General features: G+C 48.3%; 1 protein-coding gene across 1 annotated transcript in view; it reads left to right on the plus strand.

Moving 5' to 3' along the window:
- Gabbr2 (gamma-aminobutyric acid type B receptor subunit 2) overlaps nucleotides 1-27,295 on the plus strand; it is a 345,550-nt gene that overhangs the window by 203,328 nt on the left and 114,927 nt on the right. Inside the window, exon 7 of the mRNA XM_047525637.1 lies at nucleotides 11,540-11,776. Within this exon, the coding sequence (XP_047381593.1) occupies nucleotides 11,540-11,776 (237 nt within the window). The remainder of the gene's footprint in view (nucleotides 1-11,539; nucleotides 11,777-27,295) is intronic.

Below are 27,295 nucleotides of genomic sequence, written 5' to 3' on the forward strand. Positions count from 1 at the left end.
ACCCTGCTTCCTCTGTGTTGTGTTCAGAGTTAGACTCTCCACCCACACCCAGACCTAATTGGCGTTTCAGGAAAAAGTTTCATTAGAGACATATTTAACTTCATTCATTATTTAATCTCAATCAGAGCCGACTCTCCACAAATGATTTATTGATTTGTCAAAAATAGCAAATCATTAGGACACGGGTTTGTAAACAACTCTTTAGATCATGTTGGCACCTGGCTGGAAAACACCGAAAGAAATATTTTCAGACCAAAATCAAGGCGTACATCAAAAATAAAAAAAAAAATTTTTTTTGAGATGTTGAATAATGAACAGAAATAACTCATCTTAGTCCGTGTTATTTTAAGGGTGTCAGTGTTTGCGATTCATTAAGGCACTTGGGTCGGGGAATACCCTGTATTTTAATCTAAAAATAATATGACATTTGAGGAAAATACAAAAACTAAGAAAAAAAATCTGCAAAAGCAGACAGTAGGATGATACACAGATTGAGGACGATCAAAGATTTGGGGGGCTCCCATGAGATCCGGGAAGCTGGCAGGGGCACCCCGAGATGCCCGGTTGGGGTTCCCAGGAGCACTGGCCTCACCCAGAGCGGGTCCACAGGGGGCGGAGCCCAACACAGGGGCGGGTCCACAGGGGGCGGAGCCCAACACAGGGGCGGGTCCGCAGGGGGCGGGTCCACACGGGGGCGGAGTCCAATGCAGGGGCGGAGTCCAACGCAGGGGCAGGTCCACACGGGGCGGGTCTACACGGAGGCGGGTCCACACGGGGCTTTGGGGAGATATTTCCTCGCCCCTTGCCCCTCGCCCCTTGCCGTGGCTCCTGGAGGGCATGTTTTGGCGTTCGCGACAACATCCCCCGCGACTGACTTTCATTTCTTAACTTGGGGTTTGGGGCTGGAGAGGAGGCCGGCTCCTCCCCTGCACTGTCCCCTGCCTGAGACGTCTGGGGTTTCTCGCGTCACCCCAAAGCTGTGGGGGACCCCACTGTGGGGGGTCCCCCCCGTGCGGACCCCAGGGTGGGGCAGGTCCGTCAGGAGTGCTCTGCCAGTGAAGGGGACCCAGCCCTTGTCCCTGCCATTGCTGAAGCAGGAGGTGACATTTCCTCTGTCATCCTGCAGTGACAAGATGGTAGAAGGCCTGTGGCCTCCTAGCGCCTGTAGCCAGGAGGTGCCAGCCGCCCCTAGAGAGCCTCCAGTCAGGCCTCCTCCAGGCCCCTGGAGCTCCCAGTGGCCGAGGACCACTCTTTTTTTCTTATCTCCCCTCTTGTCTCCTGGCAGACTCCACTGACCACTCAGGTCCTGCTGGCCTTTCTGTCCAGCTGTGGTGGTAGTCAGCACGTTCTCACAGCACCCCTCCTGCCAGCCAAACAGCCCCAGCCCCTCTATGGGACTTAAAGATCTGGTGTGGGACTGGGGTAAAACTTAAAGGGGTGTCAAAAACCTCAGTAATCAAGGTTTTAAAAAAATATATGTTGAAGTGGCGCTTTTTGAAAGAAAAAATCACAATTAGTGCAAAAAGGTCATTTATGAAATACAGCACTAAAATATTTTTATTCTGATTCCTGAGGCTTGCTTGTTTGTTTTTGGCGCCCCCTTGAATTTCACACCTGAGCTTGTGCTTCATTCGCTTCGCCTGGTCCTGCCCACACAGGATGCATCCGCCAAGCCCTGCCCGGGGCTCCGCTGTACTTGCTTTTGCTGAACCCGCCCCCAGCCCCCGTCCTGAGGAAAGTGGTCCAAAAGGGAATGGAGTGTCCTGTTTGTGATCTGACCACAAGCCTGCTTCCCAGTCAGAAGTGTATAACCAAAGAAAGTCCCAGAGTTGAGCATTGTCTTTCCAAGTTCATTTTTCATGGTCAGCATGGCACGAGCGACTGGATCCACGTGTGTGCTTTGGATCCACAGTGTTGGTGGACACAAGCAAAGGCCAGGAAGTGACTTGCTGCCCGCCTCCCGGTTCATGAACGGGGAAGCTCTGGGGCCAGAGGGAAGGGACAACGTTATCTGGGAACAGACAGTTTGCAGATGGCGCTGGCTTACGGCTGTGGAGCTGGGTTCCTGGATCCCCGGGTGGCCCGAGTCCACTGACTTATCAGGTCACATCTCAGCGAGAGGAGGTGGGGGAGGTCTGACAGGACGCAGGGTCAGCAGCCGCCTGGGGCTGGGAGAGCTGTGGCTGGACTCCCCAGGAGCTGGGCCGGGCAGTCCTGCCAACATCTGACTTTGGACTTCCGGCCTCTGGAACTGCCGGCAAACACCCTTCTGCGGTTACACCCTTCTCCAGTCTGGGGAAATCTGTTGGCAGCCCCAGGAAGCTGACCATGTCCAGGACTCCTGAGTCCCGACAGCGACCCCTTCTGTCTGCCAGGCTGTGACATGCCCCTGTGTCCCCTCAGTGGGACCCTGTGGATCTGGGACTCAGGACGTCAGGCAGCCCTGCTGCTGGCACCTGTTGATCCATGGCCTCTGCTGGTCCAGGCCCCGCCCGCGGCTTCCACCTCCTCGACTGCAAGTGCGGGGCTTGGACCAGGGGGTTCCTGGGGTCCCTGGCGGCTCAGCTCCCTGACTCTGGGGATGCTGTGAGGTGACAAGCACAGCTGCAGGACACGGTGGTGGGGTCAACCTGGACTCCCCGGGGACAGTCACAGAACCTGCTGGCCAAGCGGCCCCCCGGATGCAGCCTCCCAGGCCCCTCCTCCAGATGCCGGGCTCTGCTCCCTGCACCAGGCTGTGTGGGTCCCTGGGAGGGGGGACAAGGTCACAGGAGCATGGGGGCGTTCCTGCTGGGTTTCCAACATGGGGACAGTATGCACCCAGCACCGGCAGAGCTCGGTCCCTGAGCCCCACAGCCTCACGGGGACAGCCGCTGGGCACGGGCTCTGGACTGGGACGCCCAGCTCCATCTTGGAGGAGGGTCCCCATCGCTGTTCCTGCCAAGTGGCTGGACACTGGTGATTTCAGGTCTTGTGTTTCAAAGTGCCCTGAAGTTTCTGTCGTGGACATTAGCAGTCCTGGCCTGCTCACCCTGGGGCGGCCCCACCTCTCCAGTGAGGACGTTCGTCTCCCAGTGCTCTTCCCTGCGGGGACAGAGCTGGTCCAAGGTGCCAGCCGGAGCTGTTCCCAGAGCCCTGCAACCAGCGGGGCCTCCGAGACGGCCCAGCCTCCAACAAAGGCTCCTTCTCCGGAGGATGATCGATGTCTTCTGGTGAGAAACTTCTGTGCCCAGCAGCGACGGTGTGTCCAACGGCACAGAGCCAGCCCGGCCACAGGCCCAGCTTGCCCTCCTCCCAGGGCCCTTGACCCAGGAAGGCTGCCACCGCCTCCCCACTGCGATGGAAGCGCTGAGACAAAGAACCGCCAGCTTTTTTTTTTTTTTTTTTTTTGTGGTGCTGGGGATTGAACCCAGGGCCTAGTGCTTGCAAGGCAAGCACTCTACCAACTGAGCTATATCCCCAGCCCCAACCGCCAGCTTTTGGGAGGCTCAGGGCTCTGGAGTGGGGAAGGGGAGCTGCCATGGAGAAGGGGTACCCGGAGCCCGGCCTCCCAGCGCCCTCCCCCGGGGCTCCTCCCGCCCGCTCCTCCACGTGTTCACTTCCCTGGGAGACGGGTGGCTGAGGGACACAGGCTGGGGCTTGGGGGCTGGTGGCCTCTGGAGGATTCGCTGGCTAGATTGGAATCCTGGCTCTTCCGCACCCCAGCTGGCAGGCAGCTGGCCGGTGGCCTCTCCTGACATCCACACCTGTCTTCCTGCCGTCCACCTCAGGAACACAACTCGAACTTTTAGCCGGGAGCGTTGCCAAGCCACTGACGGTGTATACTTCCCAGCCTCCCATGCTAGATGTGGCCAGGATTCTAAGCCTGACAAGTAGAAATAGGAGTTCTAGAAAGTCTCCCTGAAGGTGGGATCTGGTTTCTTTCTTTCTTTGACTTTTACGCTGGCTCGAATGTAGATGGGATTGCTGGGGTTCTAGCAGCCACCTTGGACCATGAGGTGCCCTGGAGGAGGAAATTTCATTCAGGAACTGTGAACTAGGCGGGAAGGAGCCTGGGTCTCTGATGATGCCATGAAGCCACCCAGCAGCCCTGCTCTGCCCACCTGGGGACAACTTTTACACGAAGGCAGAAGGACACTCATTGAAGTCACTCATCATTTGTTTGCAGATGAACCTATGAACAGCACAGTGGTGTTGGGCAAATCATTGAATCTCTGCTTTTGTTTCTCATCTGCAAAACTAGGACAGTAATGTCTTTTTCAGATTCCTAAGAAGTGGAGGAGGTTATACAGGAAGTACTTTATCATGTGTCAAACCCACAGTCGGTGCTCAGTAAATTTAGGTCTCTTTCTTCATCAAGAAAAGAACCTAGGGGATATAAAGTGAGTAGCCCAAGTCACCTGGAGGTATTAGGGTTATTTTTATTTTTTAGATTTTTTTAAAATGTAAGATCACCCCCATGATCACCACCCAGGTCAAGAAAAAGAATAGAACTATTAATCCTTGAGCCCTGTTGGCACCCACCACCAATGTCAGCTCTTCTTCTGACTTCCTTCACCACACAGACTCCTGCTGTTGAACTTGAAATAAACAAAGCCCTGTGGCATATACTCCTTTGAACCTTCCCCTCTTATTATTTTAGTGAGATTCATTGATGCAGATGCCTTTTCATTTTCACTACTGTATAGTATTCCACTGTGTGATTGTAATACAATTGACCCATCCTGCTGCGGGTCGACATTGAAGTTGCTGAGTTTGGAGCACATGTGTGCTGCTATGAAGAGTACTGTACATCTCTAGATGAATACAAGTGCTTTGGAGTCCCTTTCCTGAAGTACATGTTCTGAACTGCGCAGCTACTTTTTGTAGTGTCTTCAGATTGAGGGTGGATTCGTCTTTCTGGTTGTTATTCCAGTTCCCTTAAATGGCTCTCATCTTCTGTCTCTGCCACGCCTTCTTTGGTCTGCTTCAATCAACGATGCTGGGTCCATTAGCTATAGGAAAAAGAAAAAAGAATCCTGATCATTACCTAGCAATAAAGCAATAAACAGTAATGTTTGCTAACTTTTTTCTTTGTACTCAGTTATTTTATTTTGGAATTCTCTGTCTTCAGTTATTGGCCAGGGTAAGATTTAGTATAGAATTTTTATAGCTTTCTTTAAAGCTACTTAATATAGTCTGGGAGATTTGGAAAGGTTTATTTAAATATAGTCTCTGTCGCCTTCAGGTCCTAAAAGTCCTGTAAATGGGGGGTTTTAATGAACAGAAATTCTTTATTTTAATAGCAGCTCTCCCAAGGCCATGAAGATATTTCCCTACTTTGTCTTTTTGAAGCTTTATTGCGAGGTAATGATCAGGATTCTTTTTTCTTTTTCATATGGCTAATGGACCCAGCATCGTTGATTGAAAAGTCCCCTTTTTCCCCACATGGTGCCACCATATCACCTCTGTCAGAAATCACATGACTGTGCATATTCGGTTCTATTTCTTTAAAAACCACTGAGTCACACGCCCAGTTCTTTTATTTTTTAATTTGAGACAGAGTCTTGCTAAGTTGCTTAGGGCTTCGCTGAGTTGCTGAGGCTGGCCTCAAACTTCCGATCCTCCATTCTCAGCCTCTGAGTTGCTGGGATTACAGGTGTGCACCACCACACCCAGCTATTTGGTTTTGTTTCTACACTTCATTTCTCTTCCATTTATTTACCTGATTTTTTTCACCCCGGTACCTTCACTTCCCTAGTTTTATAATGAGATTTGTCTTAGTTCTCCTTCAAGATTGCCTTGGCTATTCTTGCATCTCTGCCTGTGTTTCTTCATCCAGTTGCCAATTTATGTACCACACACCATCCTGCTCTGGTTTCTATTGGAATTTTACTGAATGTCTAGATCAGTTTTGAGAAAACTGGCATCTTGGTAATACCGTCTTCCAATCCATAGATTTTGTATATCCCTGCATTTACTTAGATCTTCTTTAGTTGCTCCCAGAAATGTTTGGTAAGTTTCTGGGTAGAATTCCTGCACATGTTGGGTTTGATTTATTTCTAGGTATCTGGTGTATTTTGATGACTGCATGCCTTACTCTCAGGTGCACACTTCGGGGTGGGATTTCTGAGTCATAGGGTGAGCATATGTTCGGCACCAGCAAACACTGCCAAACAGCTTTCTAAAGTGGTTAGACCAACGTACACGCCCACCAGCCGTGAGTGAGACTTCCAGTTTGTTCGCATGCTCACTGGCACTTGGTGATATCAGCTTTTAATTTTAGCCAATCTGGTGGGTGTGCAGCACTATCTTGTTTTAGTTTGAATTTGCATTTCCCTGATAACTAACAAAGTTGGGCATCTTTTCATAATTTTAAGGATTACTTTGATATCCTCTCATAATTGCCTATTCAAGTCTTTGCCCGTTTTTCTTAATGGATCCTCTGCCTGTTTCCTATTGATGTGTGGTTTGTGTCTTTCCACTCAGGTGGCCTTGAATGCTGCAATTCTTTTTATATTCTCAGTATGAATCCTTCAGTCATTGTTTCTATTACCTCTCTCTTCTCCCATTCTGTAGATTCTCTCTTCACTCTAATGATAGATGTTGAGGAACAGAATTTCTTAATTTTAAGGTAACCCAATTCATTCAGCTTCTGTAGGAATGGTATATGTGGGTGCGGTTAAGTTGCTTTTGCGCACCTAAAGCTCACGAAGATATTTTCATATGCTGACTTTTAGAAGTTTTGTCAGATCTTTCACATTTAGATATAGAATCAACACAAAATGGAATTTACATATGGTCTGAAATAAGATCAAGATTCATTTTTTTCCTGAATGGGCAATCAATTCATTCAGGACCATTTATTGAAAAGGACCACTATCCCCCACCCCGGTACCCATGCTATGGTGTACCTTCTGTCATAAATCAAATGACAGAACAGAGTGGGCATCTGCCTCTGGATTTTGAGTTATCTTCCATTGGCTCTGCACTTATCTTTTAAGCAATACTGCACTGTCTTCCTTCCTGGAGTTTTATAATAAAACCAGATACCTGGCAGTGCAAGTCCTTGATCTTCATTCTTCTTCTCTAGGACTTTCTTGGATGTTCTTGGCCCTGATATTATTTTTTCACTTATTTACATTTTCCATTGTTCCTTTCACACCTTTATATTACTTCTCATTCATTTCTGCATTTCCATTGGGTTACTGATCCTCATCTTTCTGTCTGAAGGACTCTTCTTGGTCCTTCTTTTACTGTGAGAGAAAATTCTCTCAGTTCATAGTTGTCTGACATTTTCCTTATTTCACTTTTGATCTTGAGGAATTTAAAACCCAGGTGCAGCTTCAGATGGTTCGTTATTTTCTTTCAGGGCTTCGAGACGTCATTCCATTGTCTTCTGGCTTCCATTGCTTCTACTAAGTCAACTGTCAGACTTATCATTGCTCTTTTGAAAGTAATGCATCTTTTTTTTCCCTCTTTGGTTTCTTTTAAGACTTTTCTTTTGCTTAGGTCTTTGACAGTTTTATTATGCTGTGCTGAAGTGAGATTTGCTTTGTTTTTATTTTCATTGGAATTCACAAAACTTCATAGAACTTCCTTAATCTGTAGATCGATGTGTGTTTGGGAAAATTCTAGAATGGTATCCCTTTAAATATGGCTTCCATCTTGTCTCTCTTTCCTCACCTTCCAAGATGCAAATTGTACACATACATTTTCAATACATCCCATGTATCTCTAATGCTCATTTCTTATTTCCTCCTTGTGCTTCAGTCTGAATATTTACCCTAGGTAACTTCAATTCACTAAGACATGCTACTTTGCCCATCTATTGAGTTTTTTGTTTCAGTTATTGTATTTTTTATTTTTAGAATGTCCATTTTTATTCTCTCTCTCTTTTTTCCTTTGTAACTTTCAATTCTCTGATGATGTTCTGCATCTTTTAATTTATTTTCTTGACTATACAAACCTTGATATTTTAAAATCCATGTCTAATAACTTCAAGATCACCTGTGTGTTCATTTCTAATTACCTGGACTTTTTCTTCCTTTTTTAAAAAATTAATGTCATCTGGTCTTGTCTCCTGGTATACCTGGTAAAGTTTAGGTAATTGCATTATATAAGAAAATTTTAGGGGCTACTAGTGTTATCTTTCCAGTGAATATTTATTTCTCTTCAAGCAGGCAGTTGAATTCTTAATGCAATCAGGATTTAAAATGATTTCATGTTCGGTTTTAGTTTTCATAAGACCTGGTCTGTTTTGATTTGACCTTATTCCTGTTTGACCCTCAGTGTTTTCAACTGGGTCTTTATTGGCCCAGTACTCTAAATTTTGTCTTCCCAATACTGTGGAACTCTAAACAGTTCTACTCATTTCCTTTGCCCTCTTCGATTGGCTTCTTAACCCCTTGCTTTATTCAGCTTAGTTATCAAATATTCCAAATAAAAATGCCACTCAAAATGCAAGGCTCACTCCTCTACAGTTCCTTCCTGTGGGAACTTGGCCCTGCAAGTCTGGCTCCCTGGGTGTCCCTGCACTTCAGTTTTGGGCTGGAAGCTGTGGTTCAGTGCTTTCTGTTTCTGCAGCTTCTGCAAGAATGTCAGACCCACCTCAAAGCATTTCCTTTCTCTCCAGAAAGTTGGCCCTTCCCCTGAATGTCCTGGTAGATTTCTAAGGCCTTTAAAAACTATTTTTATATCTTATTCTGCTTTGTTAAATGCTCCTGATGGAAGTTTTGCTGTTTCATCCCGGGCTTGGTGGAGTCTAAACTGAGATTATTGAGCCAGGAGAAAGCCAACTTGGGGGTACAGCAAGCGTGTCCCTGGCTCCAGCTCTCTGAAGGGCTGGTATGCACGGGAGGGAGCAGATGTGTTCCTGTGGCTCCACAGGAAGTTGTAGCACACTGAGCCCAAGTCAGGGAGGCAGATGTCCACTCTGCATCCAGAAGGACAGTCTCACCAACATCAGGCATTCCTTAGGCAAAGGTTCATCCTGAAGAAATAATGAGCTTCCCAACCCTGGAAAGGCTAGGGAGGGACTCAACAAACATCTAGAAGTTTCTGTTATGAGGGTCCAAGAATCATATTGCTGGAGGGACTCAGTGGTCATCAGTTTGCATATACTTGAAATCTGAGATTTAAAAAAACAAAAATACAGATACCTAATTCACTTACCAACATGATGAAACAAAATATGACCCCAGAATCTGCATTTCCAATGAGCTCCCGAGTGATCTATGAACTGCAGTGTGGAGCCAGCAGACTAAAAGTGCCTTCCCACCGAGGCTGTGATTCAGACATCCATGGGTGCTGGGCAGGATTCAGAGAGTTGGGGCTCTCTAGGGTGCAGCTGGAGCTGTGAAGGAGGGTACGTCCTTGGCTTCCTCCCTCCTGTCTGTGAGGCTCCCTTCCTGCCTCCTGCTCCCAGGAAAGGGTGCAGACTTGGTTCTGTTGGAATGGCAGACCCTTAAAGTTTAGTCACATCGTGGGCTAGTAAGAACGTGTGGGCTAGCCTGGGAACCTGACCACTATTTATAACCTCGTTTCTGTGGGAAAATATGTTCCAAGTTCTAACAACTGCCTTTCAAAAATATGCTGGAACACAACTTTTCAGCAAGAGAGACTAACTATATAAAGTCACTTTCTCAGAAACTTTTAGCACCGCACAATAAACTTGACCCCAGAGGATGAGCCATTAGTCAATATTCAGTGTCAAGTTTACAACTGAAGAAATTCTTCTGCTCTGAATAATTGGAGGCTTGTGTTAGGAACAACTAGGACCGTTTCTCCGACAATTACGTTTCTTCTGCTGTCGTTGCTTGGCCCAAGGGAGGTAGTGCTGGCGTCACCTGGGAATAGTGATGAATGGCCGGGGATATAAAGTGGAAGCGAGCACAGCGAGAATGAGTCACTTTTCAGTCCGCTACACCTGTGTCCCTTTCCAAGGACGCTACTTAGAAACAGGATTGGCAGCCATGATCCTGCTGTTCTTGGCCCCGCTCCCGCTCCTTGGCCCTGGGAAGAACGGTGTTAGAAGGTAGAAAAGAAATGGATTTACAAGTGGTGTGGGTGAGAAGAGGGGCTAATCAACCACAGGATCTGAGCTCCCTCGTACACACAGACACACACACACACACACACACACACACACTCCACCAAGAAGGTTAAAAAGTTGTAATTAGTCACCTCCTGGAGAGACTGTATGGGCACGGTTAGAGGATCGTGGAAACCTTGAAGGCTGCCACAGAACCACACTCTGGTTGGGACTCTCTGGAAGGATCAAATAAACATGATCACAGTCGGACAAATAGAATGCAAAATGGTCACTGCTGTGGTTCCCATAAGTGTCCACCAAAGGCCCGTGTGTTAAAGGCCTGGTCCCCGGGGTGGTGCTGGGAGGGGTGGTGGAAACTTTAGAAGGTGAGGCTCAGCGGAAGGTTCTCAGGCTATTTGGGGGCATACCCTGAAAGGGGAGGGGAGGGGACCCTACCCCTTCCTCTTCCTCTTCACTCCTGCCTGATGATAGGAGAGGTTTTGCTCCACCAAGCACACTCCACCACCATGCATTCCTCGCCATAGGAGGCCAAAATTATGGGGCCAACCAATCATGGACTGGAACCTCCAAAACTGTGAGCCAAAATAAACATTTTCTCTTTTTAAGTTGATTATCTCAGGTGTTTTGTTCTAGTGATGGAAAGCTGACTCAAACAGACACCACCCCACCCTCATCAGAGAAAGCTCATAGGAACAAAATCCTATCAGTACATCAAAGACAGCTCACAGGAACAAAATCCAGAGGACTGAGAAAGTCAAAAGACCACATTCCTTTTATACTTAAGGCAATTAACAAAGTAAACATCCAAGTAATTTTTCAATACCTTTAAAATAACTAATAGCTGAATTAGCAACCAGAATAGACCCAAATCACTTTCCAAAATCAAAGAAAATATAACCAAGTGATAAAAGATGGAAAGATAGCAAGATACACTAAAACAAACCATTAAAAGATGTTAGCTATCACCATAGCGATATGGCAGAAGGAAGAAATTTAAGAAATAAACTATTGGTCAGTATTTGAAAGGAGCTCACTCTTGTTATTAATCAGAGATGCAAATTAAAATCGAATTTTTTTTTCCATCAATGATTTTTCAAATTAAAATACCTGTTTATCAAGGATGCAAGGAAACGGGTACTTTGATACACAGTGAGATATCACCTTTGATGTTTGGGGTAACTATAAACAGGTATGCCCCTTTATTTTGTAAACAGAGAAACTGAGACCAAGGGTCTATGCAGGTACTGCTTGGGTCCTGGGGATGCATCCCTGTCACAGTGCTTAACCCTAGTGCGTGGAGAGGCTGGACGGCCCTGTCCTCACTAGCTCTGTGGCCCTATGCAGGTCCCCCGCTCTGATCAGTTTTCTCATCTGTAAAATGGGGAGAATGGTGGCATCCATCTCCTGAGGCGGTAGAGGAGTCAGCGAGGTGATGGGCAGAGTGGGCGCCGTAGGGCGTCGCGTGCTGGCGCCCCCGCCGTAACCCGGTGCCGCCCTGTTTTCCAGACTCCGCAGCAGTATGAGAGAGAGTACAACAACAAGCGGTCGGGCGTGGGGCCCAGCAAGTTCCACGGGTACGCCTACGACGGCATGTGGGTGATCGCCAAGACGCTGCAGAGGGCCATGGAGACGCTGCACGCCAGCAGCCGGCACCAGCGCATCCAGGACTTCAACTACACGGACCACACGCTGGGCAGGATCATCCTCAACGCCATGAACGAGACCAACTTCTTCGGGGTCACGGTCAGTCCCACGCCTCTGCGCTCTGTTTTCCTGAGTGCCCTTCGGAGACAGGCAAGGCCAGAAGAGGGGCGGTTACCCACTTCTGGTTGTGACCTGTCCTCTCGGTGGGCCACGGGTCGCAGGGTGTTGGACGGAGGGGCGGGACAGCCTGTGCCCTCTGACACACCCAGAAACACCTCTCCTAACCGTGGATAAGAGGACAGAGAGGGTAGACTCACGGCAGGTGCCTTTTACCTCGTGGGGACGTGGGGAGCAGGAACTCTGGACAAAGGCAGGTTCAAACCCTGGGACTTCACTCACAAGTCGTCATCTTCCAACTACAGAATTCTCATTCACCACACGGGACTAGTACCTGTTTTGCAAGGTAGTTAGAAAGATCAGCCATGGCCCGTACCAGCTTGCTAATACTTGTGCAAGCAACTTGCTCTGAACCTCGAGTTTCTCATCTGAGAAGTGGGGATAATAATAATAATTTATGTCTTGCGTGGAAGCAGGGAAATTAGCATTAATTATGGCTGATATTCTTATCATGTGCTACATACTATGTAGATTAGACTCAGGGATGTGTGTCTGGTGCTTGGTACCCAGGAAATGCCAGCCTTTGTTACTGTTAATAATGGTCTCATGGCGTCTTTATGCCCCATAGGAAGTAGGTCCTGTTATTTTCACAGTTAAAGGTGAGGAGCCTGGAGTGTGGAGCATTTAAATACGACGGCTAATCAGAGTGGAGCTGGTATTTGAACCTGAGTCTGACTCTGAATTGCTACATTATACTACCTTCTGGTATGGCTCATGATGATGTATTTGCTTCTCAGTTTCCTCCCAGAAAATAGAGGATGTTTGTCTACAGAATAGGTTGAGTGGGCTAAGTGTAGTCCTGTGTTCTAAGAGTCGTTTAGAAAGTCAGTGAGTCTGTCTTGGGGTATTAAGGGAGCAGATAAGATGAGCTGATTGGTGCATTTCTTAAATGTCCATATTGGTGCATGGGCATGCTCAAGTGTGCTGTTGGTGTGATGGACAGGCCCTGTGCAGATGCTGAGGGCCCAGTGGCATGGATACCAAGGGAAGATGTGCTCCCTTAGAGCCTGTGGCCCAGATACAGGGATGAGAACTGGATAAACTGACATGGAGAGGATAAAAGTGCTCAGTACCAACTGTGCACAGTGATATACACTTGCAATCCCAGTGTCCTGGGAGGCTGAGGCAGGAGGATCACAAGTTGGAGGACAATCTCAGAAACTTAGAGAGACCCTGTCTCAGGATAAAAAAGTCAGTGATAGCTCAGTGGTTGAGCGCCCTTGGGTTCAATCCCCAGTACCAAAGAAAGGTGGGTGGGGGTGGAGACCGGGGCTCAGTACAGTGGGACAAACTGTGCAGACCTGGAGGCTTTTCTGTGAACTTTGGTGGAAAAGGGAAGGCTTTTTGGAAGAGGTGGCTATCAAACTGTGCCTTGATGGGCAGGTAGGAGCTAGACATGCTGGCCGCCTGGCCAGCTGGAGCATGATGAGCCAGGCAGGGGTGGGCGCAGGGATGGGTACAAGTCCCCGGGGACAGATACTGGGAAGGTAAGTAGGGGCCAATTCTGGGGACAAGCAAAGGAGCCTGGCATAGGTTGATCTGGAGGGGTGGTTGATCTCATAGGCCAACCACCGCACAAGGGCAATCAATGTCACCTGGGGGCTTGTGAGGACGGCATGTTCTCAGTCCCAGTTCCAGCCAATCAGCCTCTGGGGGTGGGACCCACCACCTGCAGCCTAACAACCGCTCCCAGGTTCTCCTCAGGTTGAGCTCCAGAGCTCTAGCTGCTGGGGAGGCTCTGATTTTTGCTAAAAATGAAGTGAATTTCCAAAAATCCCTGGGTGGAGGGACCTGAAAGTGCTGGGCGTCCACTCCCACAGTTCAGAAGCAAAGGCTCCGCGTATCAGTTATTGGCCAAGTGTGTTTTTATAGCACAACCTAGATTCAGGCTGGAAACTTGAACAGCTTTCCTCAGTCTGGGGCTTTAAAAAAAATCTTTTTATCCTCAGAACCCCTTGTTATAAAATCTCACAGGAGCTCAGTATATAAAACAGACAAAAAAGGAACATCTCAGACAGCAGAGGAGCCAGAGCCCCACCTGTTCAGCCCCTCTCCCCCATAGCCACCTTCATGGCACCCCAGGAACCCCCAAAAGGCCAGGCAGTGCACCACTCAAAACACCTGCCCATCGTTCCTCCTCCTCACCTGGGCTGAGGCTCAGAGAGGGGCAGTGTTGGCGCAGACTGTTTCAAAATGTGGGATGCTTCTTCTAAACTCTGCCTCTCATGATAGAGTGAATTCATAGTAACCAAAATCAGGATGGATGAACAGACAGCTACAGAGTCTAGGGACCGTTTCGCCGGCTCTCCTGATCTTCCAAGTCAGCGTTTGCCTGGATGCCTGTGTAGCTTCGTCAGAGACCATTTATAACCACTTGTAAGCGCTCCCTTTCATCTAAGCCAAATAATACATAATCCCCAGTTGATGAGCAATTAGATAAGACTGCCGAAGGCGCTTTCCAGGGCTCGGAGATGAATTTCTTTTTAATGGGAAATTCCTTGACACCTGTTCCAGTTTGTGACTCAGAATTCAGGGAATAACAGACCTGAAAGCTGCCCTAAAAGTCCTCAGATGTCAACACCCCCATGTCATAGATGAGTATCTGAGGTCCAGAGAGGGGAACTGTCTCTGCCAAAGTCACCTGGCAAGACCATTTGGCAAAGCCAGCACGGTCACCCACCGGCACCACTGAGCTGCATGCCATGGTCCTTCCAGTTGCACCGATGCTACCTCAAGTTGAGAGGGCTGCAGAGGAAGTTAGTTCTGCACCTCGTTTCCTTGTTCACTCGTCACATATTAATATGTGCTCGTTCCTGGTCTGGTTGCCAATGGGTTCCATTGAAATTGTCTTCTGATCACAGGAAAAGGAACATCTTCCGACAAAATAAAATGTGCCTCTGTGGTCCAGGGAGACCGCAGAAGGCCAAGTTCAGCTATCGATAGAGAGTTAGAAAGGAAAGGAACAAGGAGGTGGAAATAAATTGAAGCATTTTCCATTTGCCGAAGGTTTTCATTATACAGCACGAGGGGCCTCCGTCTTTCCACTCTCAGGCAGACACTTTATTCTGGGTCACCCTCATTCAGCATGTTTACTATACGGAAAATCGTTTAAACACATTAAATTAATTATATCCGTGACTCAATTCCAATTGATTCAGTGTGCACACTCTCTGCCGGGAGCTGGGCCCGTGCTTCCTGGTTGGCATGTTGATGAAGAAATTTCTTCCATGCATCCCAGGCTGGAGATCCAGCTTAACCTGGGCCCCCAGTCTGTTTTCTCTTCTTAGGGGCTCCTTCCCAGTTATCTATCAGCACCCAGAAGTGGGCTTCCATGTCCCTACCTGAACACCAACGGCCTGGGGACACTGCCCACTTCTGATTTCCTGAGTGTGCTGTGATGGTGCTCAGTCCTGTGGTTACCTCCTCCCCCTGCCACCATGATCTGGAAATCTGAGATGCTTCTTCCCCTGGAATTCCCTCTTCTATCAAACAGGCTGGAATTGACTATTTAGGTCTTAAAAGCTCAAAGCACTCTGAGAATCCATTTTCTGAAAGTGATAAGGGCTTGGAACCAAGCTTAGCAAAGTTCATCTAAGACAGTGATTCCTGACGCTTGTGTCCTTGAGAAGCTCCCAGGGAGTTTCATTAAAATCCAGATGCCCTGGATGGGCATGGTATGGCATACACCTGTAATCTCAGTGACTCAGGATACTGATGCAGGAAGATCCCAAGTTCAAGGCCAACCTGTCTCAAAATAAAATTTTTTTAAAAGGACTGGAGGTGTAGCTCAGAAGTAGCCTGGGTCCCCACTGCAGAACTTCTGATTCTCTAGTCTAGACCTAGAGGTTCACATATTAACAAGCAGTCTGGGTAATTCTCAGTAACCTTGAGAATTGCTGGGCTACACACATGCACACACTTTATGGTTTTAAACCCATCAGCAGTACATTTGTTCCTACATTCATTCACTTCATTAGTGGACCCTGTGCCGGGTGTGTGGAGTACAGACCATGCTCTGGCATGAACTCCACCCTCAAGAGCACCCCCGCATCCAGTGGGGTAGTAGACAAGTAGATGAATAATTCCTGGGTAGTTTGCAAGATCTGCCCTAGGCCCCTGGAGGGAAGATTGTTTTTTGCTCAGGGGAGTGAGCACCAAGGAGAAGTCATCCATTTTCTGGAGTTTAGGCAGCAAAACTCAATGCACCAATAATTGCAAGGTGCCCATCCTGTGGGCACTCGTCCTGTGCCAGGTGCTGGGACAAGGCTGCAGTGCCAGGTCCCCGATCCTCACTTCCAACATGTCAGCACACCACAAGGCTTAACAGACTTTTCTAACTTGGCTTTCCTTACAAAGATGCACTCAATTCATTGACAGGAGATCATAAATCTTCAAAACATGCCTGAGAACTTTTGCTGAGCATTCAGGTCAAGATCAAAGCCTTCATTTTTTCAGGTGAAGTGTGTTTATTTGCTCCCAGTTCCCAGGCTGTAAAAGCAAGCATGGTCTCCCAGGTCTCAATGTGGACAATTCCGTGGGGTATTGTCAGACTGAGAGGAAATGGTTCTAACCCCAGAAGACCCCCTTTTGTAAAGATTTCTTCTGCTCAGTCTTTTAAAAGGACACCACATTTAATTGGTGGTGCCTACAACCAGCTAAATTATCAGAATCTCGTTTTGCCCTATTTTGACAATGCGATGCATGCAAGGGTTTTCCGGGAGAGCCTCTCAGGCTGCCGGCCTCGATGTGGGTGGGGCTATGAGCCTTCAAGAGCATTTGGACTCAGAGAAATGGAAAGAAGCTCCTCGGAAAACTTCAACTGTGAAAACAGGGCTTGCTTGGAACTAAACTATTTGCTGCAATTGCCTCTCACTCCCAGGCTCCCTAGAGAAGCCATCACGGCCCGAAAGGGAATGACCCAAAGTTCCTCCAAATAATAGACCCATCCTTCATCCTCTGCCCAGCCTCTCAGCCAGATGGACCTTCCAGCGTCACATCTGTCAGGAGACGCCACCCTTCCCAAGCTTCAGGCCTTCACCTCTGTCGGCTGTTACCTTCAAACTGCTCTCACCAAGGAGGTGAGGCTGATGGCAATTGCAGAGTCTGTTGACATATTTGCTGTTGTTGCTGGTGAAGAGGAATCTAGCCTTGGCCAGTTTTCATACGAGATCTAAAATAAAATATAAAAATAAAAAATTCTCAGCTGGGTGAGATGGCGCATGCCTGTGATCCCAGAGGCTTGGGAGGCTGAAGCAGGAGGATTGCAAGTTCAAAGCAGCCTCAGCAACTTAGCAAGGCAACTCAGTGAGACCCTGTCTCTAAATAAAATACAAAAAATGGTGGCTCAGTGATTAAGTGCACCTGAGTTCAATTCCCAGTGCCCCCCAAAAATCTTTACTAAGACTTAAGTACTGCCCACACTCAGCGCCTCTACCCCTATCAACATTTTACCTGAAAAGAAAACCTCATAAAGTCAGTTGTTGGATTTCCAAGGACTTCAGGTAAGGTGGGTAGCCAGAGGAAGCCAGAAGGTTCCTCTTCCCAGGGGGAGTCCAAGGCTGCCCCACTCCTCCGTTCATGGCACCCTCACCATTGCCTGGCTGACTGAGAGTCTGACACGTGGTCCCACACCCAAGGCTATTGTCCCTAGTTGATTACTGATCCAGAGAACTTTGTGTTCATGTCCAGACACGTGTGTGCACACACACTCACGCACAAATGGTTCAACATCATCCCGGAGAGCTGACCTGCCTCTCCTGTCTGTCTGACCTTGAGGGGTCCTGGTTTGACCTTCCAGGACAGAAGTTACCCTTCAGGCTTCCCACAGCCACGTGTCTGTGTCTTATATTGACATCATCATTTAGCTCTTTGATCATTTGGGGGTTGGATTTGAGTGAGATGAGAAACAAAGCACTAGGAACTCCATCCAGAAGTGGATACAACTCCACCCATCTGGGTCCGACCCCGCTGGGGCTGGGCAGTCTCTGTTTCCTGATTTTGTTCTCCAGACTGTCTGTAGAGAACTTGCCTGAAGCTCTGCAATAGGCTGATTGTGATGTGTCCTAGAAAATAAGGCTCGTCTCAGTGACCTTGGGCTGGCTCCCAATGCCACAATGTCCGATTCCAAGGTCCCTCTCTCATGAGCCTCCTTTGGCCTAGGATTGTCTAGGATCAACAGCAAACCCTTCTAGAATTTCCTGTGCCCCTCACTTGTCCCCACCACATCCAAGACCCAGGGGGCTGCAGTGCAATTGCATCATACACAAATATACACAAACGTCATGGAGGAGCCGCCATGAGATCCCCGTCTCTCTCCCTCTGTTCTCTGGCTGACCAGCCCACCCACAAATGCAGATTGAAATGCACAACAGCACCAGCACAGCCGTGATGAGCTCTAGCAGGAATTGCAAAAGGGAAAAATAGAAGGTCACACCTTCTTAGAGCTGTGTGATCTCAGGGAAGCGCTTTACTGTTCTGTGCCTCAGTTTCCTCATCTTGCAGAGTAGAGGGAAATATATTCTACTTCATAGGGCCGGTGTGAGAAATAACAGTAGTGTTTAGCACCCAATGACTACGTGACCATTATTGAAGTTATTATTATTACTGCTGCTCTTATGATGGTGACTTTTCAAAGAACAGAGTTTACGTGGCTCCAGTCCAGCAAATTCAGAATGGAATCCAGTGACCAAGCATTCTTACGAGGTGCCAATCTGTTTCCCATATGTGACCTCATTTAATTCTCTCAACAATAAACAAATCTCCTCACCTGCACTAAGGTGATAGCGGTTAACATCAGAACCGAGCCAAGTGGAGTGCCTGTAAGCAGACACTCTTTTGAGCTCTTTGCCTGCTGCCAACCACTCTAGGGATTTGAAAGTCACCCTAGAGGTGGCAGACATCTGCTCACAGACCTCCCTTCTGTCTGGCTCAATGCCAGTCCAGTTCCAGCCTCCCTAAGAAGGCCCACTCAACATTAGACACAAAGACTAATGGGGCGGTACTGTTGGTGCCCCATCCAGATCTCCTGGCACCCTCTTTTAGGGGTTTGGCAGGGTCTTCCATCCCCCGACTGCTGCAAGTGCCCCCGCTACTGACTCGAAGCTGTGGCCTTGCCTAAGCCATGCCCTTGGAGGTGCCTGCCAGTTAGCCCCCCCCCCCCCCCAGGGCCTGCAGAAGGACTGACGCATGGCCCCACACCCAAGGCCATTGATCCCGCAGGCTCTCCAGGGATCAGGCTGAAGCTAGTCAAGCTTCCCACTTCCGAGCTTGGCCTGCTCCTCTTTCTACCCTCCCTCACAGGTTCCTCCTGAGGACACGTCCCTCACGTACTTCTGAGAGACCCCATGGTAGTTTCTATGAGAAATTTAAGCATTTTCAAGAGGAGATTTTACTAGAACCTAATCGTTATCTTGTATTGAATTTAGACCTGACCCTCCCCGACCCTGTGGTAAGGGGTTTCTGGATACTCTTCCCTTCCACTCTGCCTGTGTCATTTGCACCCCTCCTATTGCCACCAGCCTGGGAGAGCCTCTTCTGTCTCCTCCCGTGAGTTAGCATCTCCCAAATAAGCAGGCACCACTGCCCCCCATTGCTGTGGTCTCCACAGCAACTCACCTCACGCTGTGCACCTGCGGGTCACCTGGAGCCGCCTGCTGGGATTGAACCCACACCCGACCTGGAGAGTCCACCACGCTCTCCACCACTCTTTCTGTTCAAGCTGTGCTCAACTCACAAACCATTTTCCACCTAACCCCTCATCAAAGGGGACCATAGGACAGTTGTCAGGACCTGGAGTTCTGGCAACTGCTAACATAACAGCGGTTGATTCCCAAATTCTTGCTGTGATTCCAGGTATCAGTTCATTCACACAAGTTGTGGAGTCTCATGTGTGTGTGCATCTGTGTGTGTGTGTGTGTGTGTGTGTGTGTGTGTGTGTGTGTTAGGGGTCTGGGGTCTCTTGCTGCATCCTTCCTGAGACAGCAGAGAAACCCATCCACTCCCTCCCCCCTCCTCTCCTCTTCTCTCCCGTCAGCATCTCTCTGGGGCTCAGATCCCAGCCTGAGGGAGAGGAGGAGCTGCTGATGGGCCCCCCCATGACTTCAGACTGTCGGGAACTCTTCCAAGAGGTAATTGCTAGTAATAAACAAGGATAATAATCGCATCCTTGATGTGTGACTGCCCCGTTCCAGAGTGCATTTATAGTCTCCACTGCCGCCCCTCCTCAGTGCAGTCACATGCATGAAATGCTAACAATAGCTGTCGAGTAATGAGCTCCTACTGTATGCCAGGCAGCACCCTCAGCACTTTACACACGTCGCCGTGGCCTGTGATGCTCAGATGAGCCACGTGTTGATGGACGTGTAGGTCCCGGGGCCCAGGACGCTGCTCCCCCGGTGGGCTGCATCTGGTCCCCTCCCTTGGGTCTTGTCTTTGCCGTCCTGTCCCCCTCTCCTGACTCGCTCCCCACCCTTCATCCTTCCCCACCATAGCTGCGCCCATCTGACATCCAGCGTATTTCACTTATTTATTGTCAGTTTCATTTTCTGCTCTATCTTCAAGGTTGAGAACAGGGTACCTGGGACACAGTAGGTGCCTAATAAATATTGGTTTAATGGACAAGCAATTTTAATAATTAATGACCCTGTCATAGATTAAAGAAAATAGACTCAGCAAAGAAAAATTATTTGCTCCAGATCCCATAGGTAGTAAGTGGGAATTGATTGAAGGCTCCTCAAGTCCTTGTTTTTAACTGTTTAATATTTTGTTCCCAGCTCCTCCAACAAGCCAGACTTAGGCCACATGGGAGGGACGAGATGTACGGCTTTGTCCCCAAGGAACACAAGTGAGATGCTTTGGGGGGGGGGGGCAGGACCACTGTTCCCTTATAACAGTAGAGAATGCTATGATTTCTACTCTGAATTGATTACTTGTGTGTCTATCAGCCCTGGACACTGGACAGTGATTCTGTGAGCCCTCTTGTGGTCCTGGTCATTGTCTCTGTACCCCAGATGTCTGGAATGAGACCTGGCTCTTAGTCTATGGAATTCATATTTGTTGACTGAATGAATTAAGTGATTGTAATGCAGAGAGGTGAAGTGACTCTGGGGGGGGGGGGTCCCCTTGTACTGAACTGGTAAGTCAGGTCAGAACATCTAAGGTCTCCTCATTCTAAATGCAGCGTCTCAAATTGTCACATTCCTGAGCATTGCGTGGCCGCCCCTCCCCGACTCATCCAAACACTATTACAAATCCTGCAGTGTGCGGCCCAGGAGAGAATCTCCTCCTTCTGCAGTCAGATATGTTTGAAAGATCAAAATAATGTGGCTCAGTAATTTGTTTGAATTGATGCCTCGCCTTCTAAAGCTTGCAAGTTTGACTTCTACAACTCAGGAAAAAAAAAATAGCTATTATTATTCTTGTTTTTAAATGAAAAGCGGGCAGGGGAGGTTATCATCCTACGAAAATTTGGACAGGAGCCCTGAGTGCAGATTCTGACCAGGTGCCTGAGAGAAACAAAGAAGATGCACCCCAGGAGGATCTGGGACATGGTGGTCATAGTAACAATTACTATAACAACAGGTGTGGGGATGGTACGGAGAGTTGGATGCCTGCTGTATGCTGGGTACTCTGCTAAGCTCTTGACTGACTATCTCATTTAATCCTCACAATGACCACTGTGGGGGTTTGAGGTGTGTCCCCTGCCCCAGAATACATGTGTTGAACTCCTAACCTGCAGTGCTGCAGAATCTGACCTTTGGAATCCGGTGGTTACAGATGTAAATTGGTCAAGCTGAGGTCTTACTAGAGAAATGTGTTGTAACCGTGTCCTTATACAAAGGGGAAATTTGGAGCCGGACACACCAGCAGGGCGAAGGCCATGTGAAGAAGGGGGCAGAGGGCTCCAAGGAGACCCACCATGGCCAGCCAATGGGGAAAGGCAGGAGGGGCTCAGAAGCAGCTCCCCAGAGCTCTCAGGAGGAAGTAGCCCTGCACACACCTTGATTCCAACTCCTGGTCTCCAGAACCACTAGGCGATACATTTCTGTTGTTTAAGCCACCCAGTTTGTGGTCCCTTGTTAAGGCAGCCCTGGGACCTAAGACAGCCCCACAAAGTAGAGACCTCTAGTGGTTTGCAAGTAAGAAACCGGAGGTTAAATGAGTCACCCAAAGTCACCCAGGCAGAGGCTGGGATCAGAACACCAAGCAGACTTCCTTTCACCCTTCACTGTTTTGCTGTTTTATTTCGTGTTTGTACCGGAGATTGAACCCAGGGGTGCTCAGCACTGAGCCCCACCCGCGGCCTTTTCATTTTTTATTTTGGGACAGGATCTATGTTGCTTAGGGCCTCGCTAAGTTGCTGAGACTGGCTTTGATCTCGTGATCCTGCTCCTGCCTCAGCCTCCCAAGCTGCTGGGACTCTGGGTGTGCGCCACCACACCTGGCTCACTCTTCACTCCTAACCACTGTCCTTCACCAGCGAAAGCTGCCCCCCAGCCCAGGAGGGACAGAGCTCCCCACCCTCTGCCTTTCCAGGCGAGGGAAGTGTGACCTCTGGGAACTTGCTGAGGAAGAGGCGAGGCTGAAGCCAGGGTGCTGGTCCCTCGCTGCCGCCCAGCCGGCTTCCCCGAGCCTGGCTTCTCCCACCTGGGCCAGCGTTCTATAGACCGCAGTGTGGCCACGCCTGGGGGGAGCTCCAGGTATTTCACTCACCTCTTCCCTGACGCGGGGAGGGCGTGGATTTTACAACCTCAAGTTACATGTTCTTATTTATTCATATATTTCAAAATAACCTATACATTTCTTGTTTGTATTACAAGAACAACATACCACTGTAGAAAACATAGAAATTACAGACAAGTATCAAAAAGCATCAAAGCAGGGCGTGGTGGTGCACACCTGTACTCCCAATGGCTTGGGAGGCTGAGGCAGGAGGATCACAAGTTCAAAGCCAGCCTCAGCAACTTAGCAAGCCCCTATGTCTAAATAAAAAATAAAATGGACTGGAGGTACAACTCAGTGTTAAGTTCAATCCCTGCTCCTCCCCAAAAAGAAGACATCAAAGTCACCCATAACCTGTCCCTCAAACACACTCATGGTCTCTTCACTCAGAGGTGATTTTTTAGAAATTCCTTTACTATGTATTTTCTTCTGTCGTAAAGATTTTTCTATGGCTAGTGTTCTCACTCTTTTTCTCTCCTTTTTTTTTTTTTTTTTTTTTTTTTTTTTTTGGTGGTGCTGGGCTTTGAACCCAGGATCTCCCACATGTTAAACAAGCTCTCTATCACTGAGCTCTGTCCCCAGCCAAGGTTCTTACTCTTTTAAATCTTGTCATCTTAAAAATTGTGGCAGATTATGCATAACACAAAATTTATCATTTTGGCCATTTGTAGGTACATGATTCAGTGACATTAAGTACATTCTCACTGTCCTGTGACCATCACCAGCACCCATCTCTAGAACTTTCTCTCATCCTAAACTGAAAGTATCTACCTAATTACCCCCAATTAGGCAGGATCACCTTAAAGCTATGACTTTTTATGGGAGAGTTGATTTTATAAGTATAAGCTGTATACCTATTTTTAAAATATTTTAAAAGATATCATTAGTAGTTTGCTAACTAATTCTAGAGGAAAATTAAGGTATTTGCAAGCTGCCTCTGACCAAATGGTAGCCTAGAAAATTCTGCCTGCCTTTGCCTGCAGAAACCTAAGGATGCATGTTTTAAAGAGTTGAAACTACAATCAGCAAATATTTTAAGCAAATAAGCGTTAGTAATATCCCACTGTGGAGGAAAACACTTAGATAAGATCATATATGGAAACAACCTGGAAGAGTTCTCCAGCCCGTCCTGTGCATTCCGCTTTCTCTGTTGAAGCCAGAATGCCCCTTGGTGTACATGTCAAGGTATGTTAGCCAGCCAGCTCGCTAAGCAGGAAGGGAGTTTCCTAAGATCAGGGGAAGACAGCTGACACAGATTCCAGCCGACAGGATGCACACTTTGAGCCCTAATGGATGCCAGCTCCACCTGTGTGCACTGGTGCAGAGGTGACTCGTACACATTCCGTGCAGCACTCTGGTCCCGCCTGGCTGATGGCCAGCCCCTGTGTGAGGAGAGAAAGGAAGCTTGGCAGATCCCATTTCTCATGGAATTACAAACCTCCTCCCACCCCTCCCAACCCCCACCTTGATCTGATCTTCTTTCTCAAGCTTCACGCAGTTCTTGCACAAACCAGTCGTTTGCAAGTAAAGGCCTGCAGTGTAGGTGAGGACCCTGTGCATTGTGGACAGGGAAGAGGGTCACAGTGAGGGAGGGACTGCGGGGGAAGGGAGACCCACCTTTGTCTTCTAAGTGGCGAGGGGTTGTTGAGAATATGGGCCCTGGAGACAGGCATCTAAGGTCCCATCTTGCTCCACTTGCCAGCTGGGTCAACTTGGACAAGAACTTGATCTCTCTCTGCATCTGTTTCCTTGTCTGTAAAACAAGGAGTGTGCCAAAACGGAACACTGTAACTTTGTCAGAGAGTGTCCTCGGAAAATATACCTGTAAGGAAGTGACGGTGGCATGGTGGAGTCAATGGAGAAGCTGTTCTCCTCGGGTTGCATCTGAGCTGCAGGGAGCTATGGAACTGGGTGGGCCTTGGGGTTCTCAGGTCAGCCATGCTGCCCTGGCCAGGCCCTGGGAAGGCTTGTGTTCTTGGACAAGGTGTTGTGCCCAGATCACGAATCCCCAAAGACTACCAGGGAGCTGTCTCCGATGCAAGAGCAAAAGGGCCTTTATTGCAAGCTCGAGCTTGCAATAAAGCTTGTGTTCACTCAATTGCAATTGTGTTCACTCAATTCAGTGGGATTTTTATGAGCTCCACAGTAGAGCGGGAAATTTGAACAAAGCAGAGTACACAATTGGCTGATCTTTCAGCATGTGTGGTTTGGCACGTTTTTCATCGGCTTAGGGTACCCAGGTCTTAACATTTTGACGTATATGGTTTGGAATGTTAGGCATTGGCTTGTTAGCTCCTGATTGGTTGTTTGCCAAAGGCCATCCTAATCTAGTCGCCTTCCTGGAATCGACTATCTAGGCCTGCAATCTTTCACGCCCTAAATGCAGCCTGTCATGGCCGCGGTTTAGCTCCCTTTTCAAAGGCAGTTCCTCTTGGCAGAGGGTAATTCCCAGTCGAGACTCTGAGGCACTGGGGGATGTCGCTTTTGCACTAAAGAGAGGAGCTGGGCAGAGCCCCCAGGACTCCCTATAGATAACAACAGGGTCTACCTTAAAGGTTGTGAAGATTAAAGGCATTTATCCATGTCAGTGCCTGGGACATAGTATGTGCTAAATGAGTCCAAGAACAAATGCATTTCAAGAGCAAAGCATTTGGATACTGGCCTCTTGGTCTTCTTAGACCCTCAAGCCTTTATAACTAATTTCCAGGAGATTCTGGGGTTGTTCCCCATGCCACTGCTTCAGTTGAACTTACAGCTCTTGCCATCTCCAGTAATTTGCATTCCCACATTCACATGCACGTGAACACAGGCACCTGCCCTGGCTCCTAAGTATGCAATTTATGGGTTTTCATATTCATTGTGGATAAAGCTGTTTATCAGTATATTTCAGTGGCTTTCAAACTTGTTTTTCAAAAGGGATTGTACACAGTAGCCCAATATCATTGCCCCTCCTTTAAAATTTACATTAACAGTATACTTAACACCCCTCCCTCTCCCCCTCCCCAATGTGCTCCTTGGAAGACTTTGCTAAACATCCCTCTGATTTACAAATCAGCAAGCAAATGCTCACAGGACCAAAGAGGAAGAAAAACCTTAATGCAAAATCCATGTGTGAGCCCTCAGCTCTGATCAGCCAAGTCAGGCTCCCCAGAAAGTCCATGAGGCAGGTCTCACTCCCCTGACACAGATGCACGGGGGGGGACTCTTACAGACACCCAGCTCCACCCTCTGTATTTTAATTATTATTTGTTTACTTTAACATGTACTGCAAAACATAACTCACCCTTACGGTAGTAGGATAAGGTTCCTCTGCCAGTGTTTTAAAGGCAGATATTCAGTAAAGATGTCAGACGTTGTGTATGGACACAGGAAAGGTGGCGTCCGTATGGTGGGGTTTTGGGAGACAGTCATCTCCTTCACGCTTTATCTTTGCTTTAGCTTGAAAGTCACTGTGATCAGCCCCCTGAAGGGTTAAATCACAGAATCAGGAAAGAGGATGGGTGAGACCATCAACAGCACAGCATCGATTTCCCGGGCAGCTGTGTAGTTACCCAAGCAGTGAACAGTCCGGGGCTTTTACCTGTGAGGTTTTTGTGGTAGTGTTAATAGCCTTTTTGTTTAATGCCCTTTCACCTCATTCCCATGGTTTTGGTAATAAAAAACGATCCTAGGCCAGGAGGTGGGCGTCCATTAGACAGACAGGAGCCCAGATGCTGTGGGAGAAGCTGACTGTGGTGGCCTTAGGAACGTGGCCCTGGGACCCCGGCAACACAGGGTGGAGCTCCTTGCATTAGTCTCTCTGGCAATCACTGGGACTCCAAGTAATTGGTTAGCTTTACAACAGAGGCTTCTGTTGTAAGGGCAGGGCCTTGCTGAGAGTCGCCTCTCTGGAGTCAGTTGTTGGAAAATGGTCTGGACTTTATTTGAGGCTCAGCTGAGGGTAATTAAGCAGATACATCAGAGATATAGTATCACCATCCCTGTCCCCTCCCATTCCACATCTCCTCAGGGCTTTACATAGAGTGGACATACAGGAAAGACTGGCTGGCTCCTTGGATGAAGGGATGGAAAAGTGGAGGGGCACAGGTGGCATATGAGCAGATACTTGGATGACTGAGTGGATGGGTGAATGGATGGGCGTATGAGTGAGTGTATGGATGGATAGATGGAAGGGTGGACAGAGAGATGGATGGCATGTAGGTGAGTGGATAGATATATGGGTAGGTAGATGAATGGATAGGTGGATGGGTGGACAGACAGATGGATGAGCATGTGGGCAAGTGGAGAGATAGGTGGGTAGGTGGATGGTGGATTGATAGATGGCTAGATGGTGGTTCCATAGGCAGGTGGGTGGACGGATATAGATGAATGGGTGGATGAGCTGGGCGAATGGGTGGGGCTGAATAGGTTAGTGAACAGCAAGCCTAGGAGAGGTATCTCAGGGGTCCACTTCATCCTGATCTCAGAGGCGATGCCCTGACGTTTCCATTCCTTTCCCGTGCAAATCCTGACCTCTAGATCGCTTTTACTGCATTTTCCCACATGAGGCCTCCTCTTGTTGTCTGACTCAGAAATGGGAGTTTTGTTGCGCACCTTTGATCTTCACTCACGTTTCACCCTTTCAGGGATCGGGCCTCATTAAAATCTGTCCTTTACCCAGTTGCTCTTTGAGGAAGATCCTTGTTAGGGCCTTTCTGCTGCGGAATGGATCACACCAGCCCC

This window comes from Sciurus carolinensis, chromosome 14 (assembly GCF_902686445.1).
Source record: "Sciurus carolinensis chromosome 14, mSciCar1.2, whole genome shotgun sequence".
Taxonomy (NCBI): domain Eukaryota; kingdom Metazoa; phylum Chordata; class Mammalia; order Rodentia; family Sciuridae; genus Sciurus; species Sciurus carolinensis.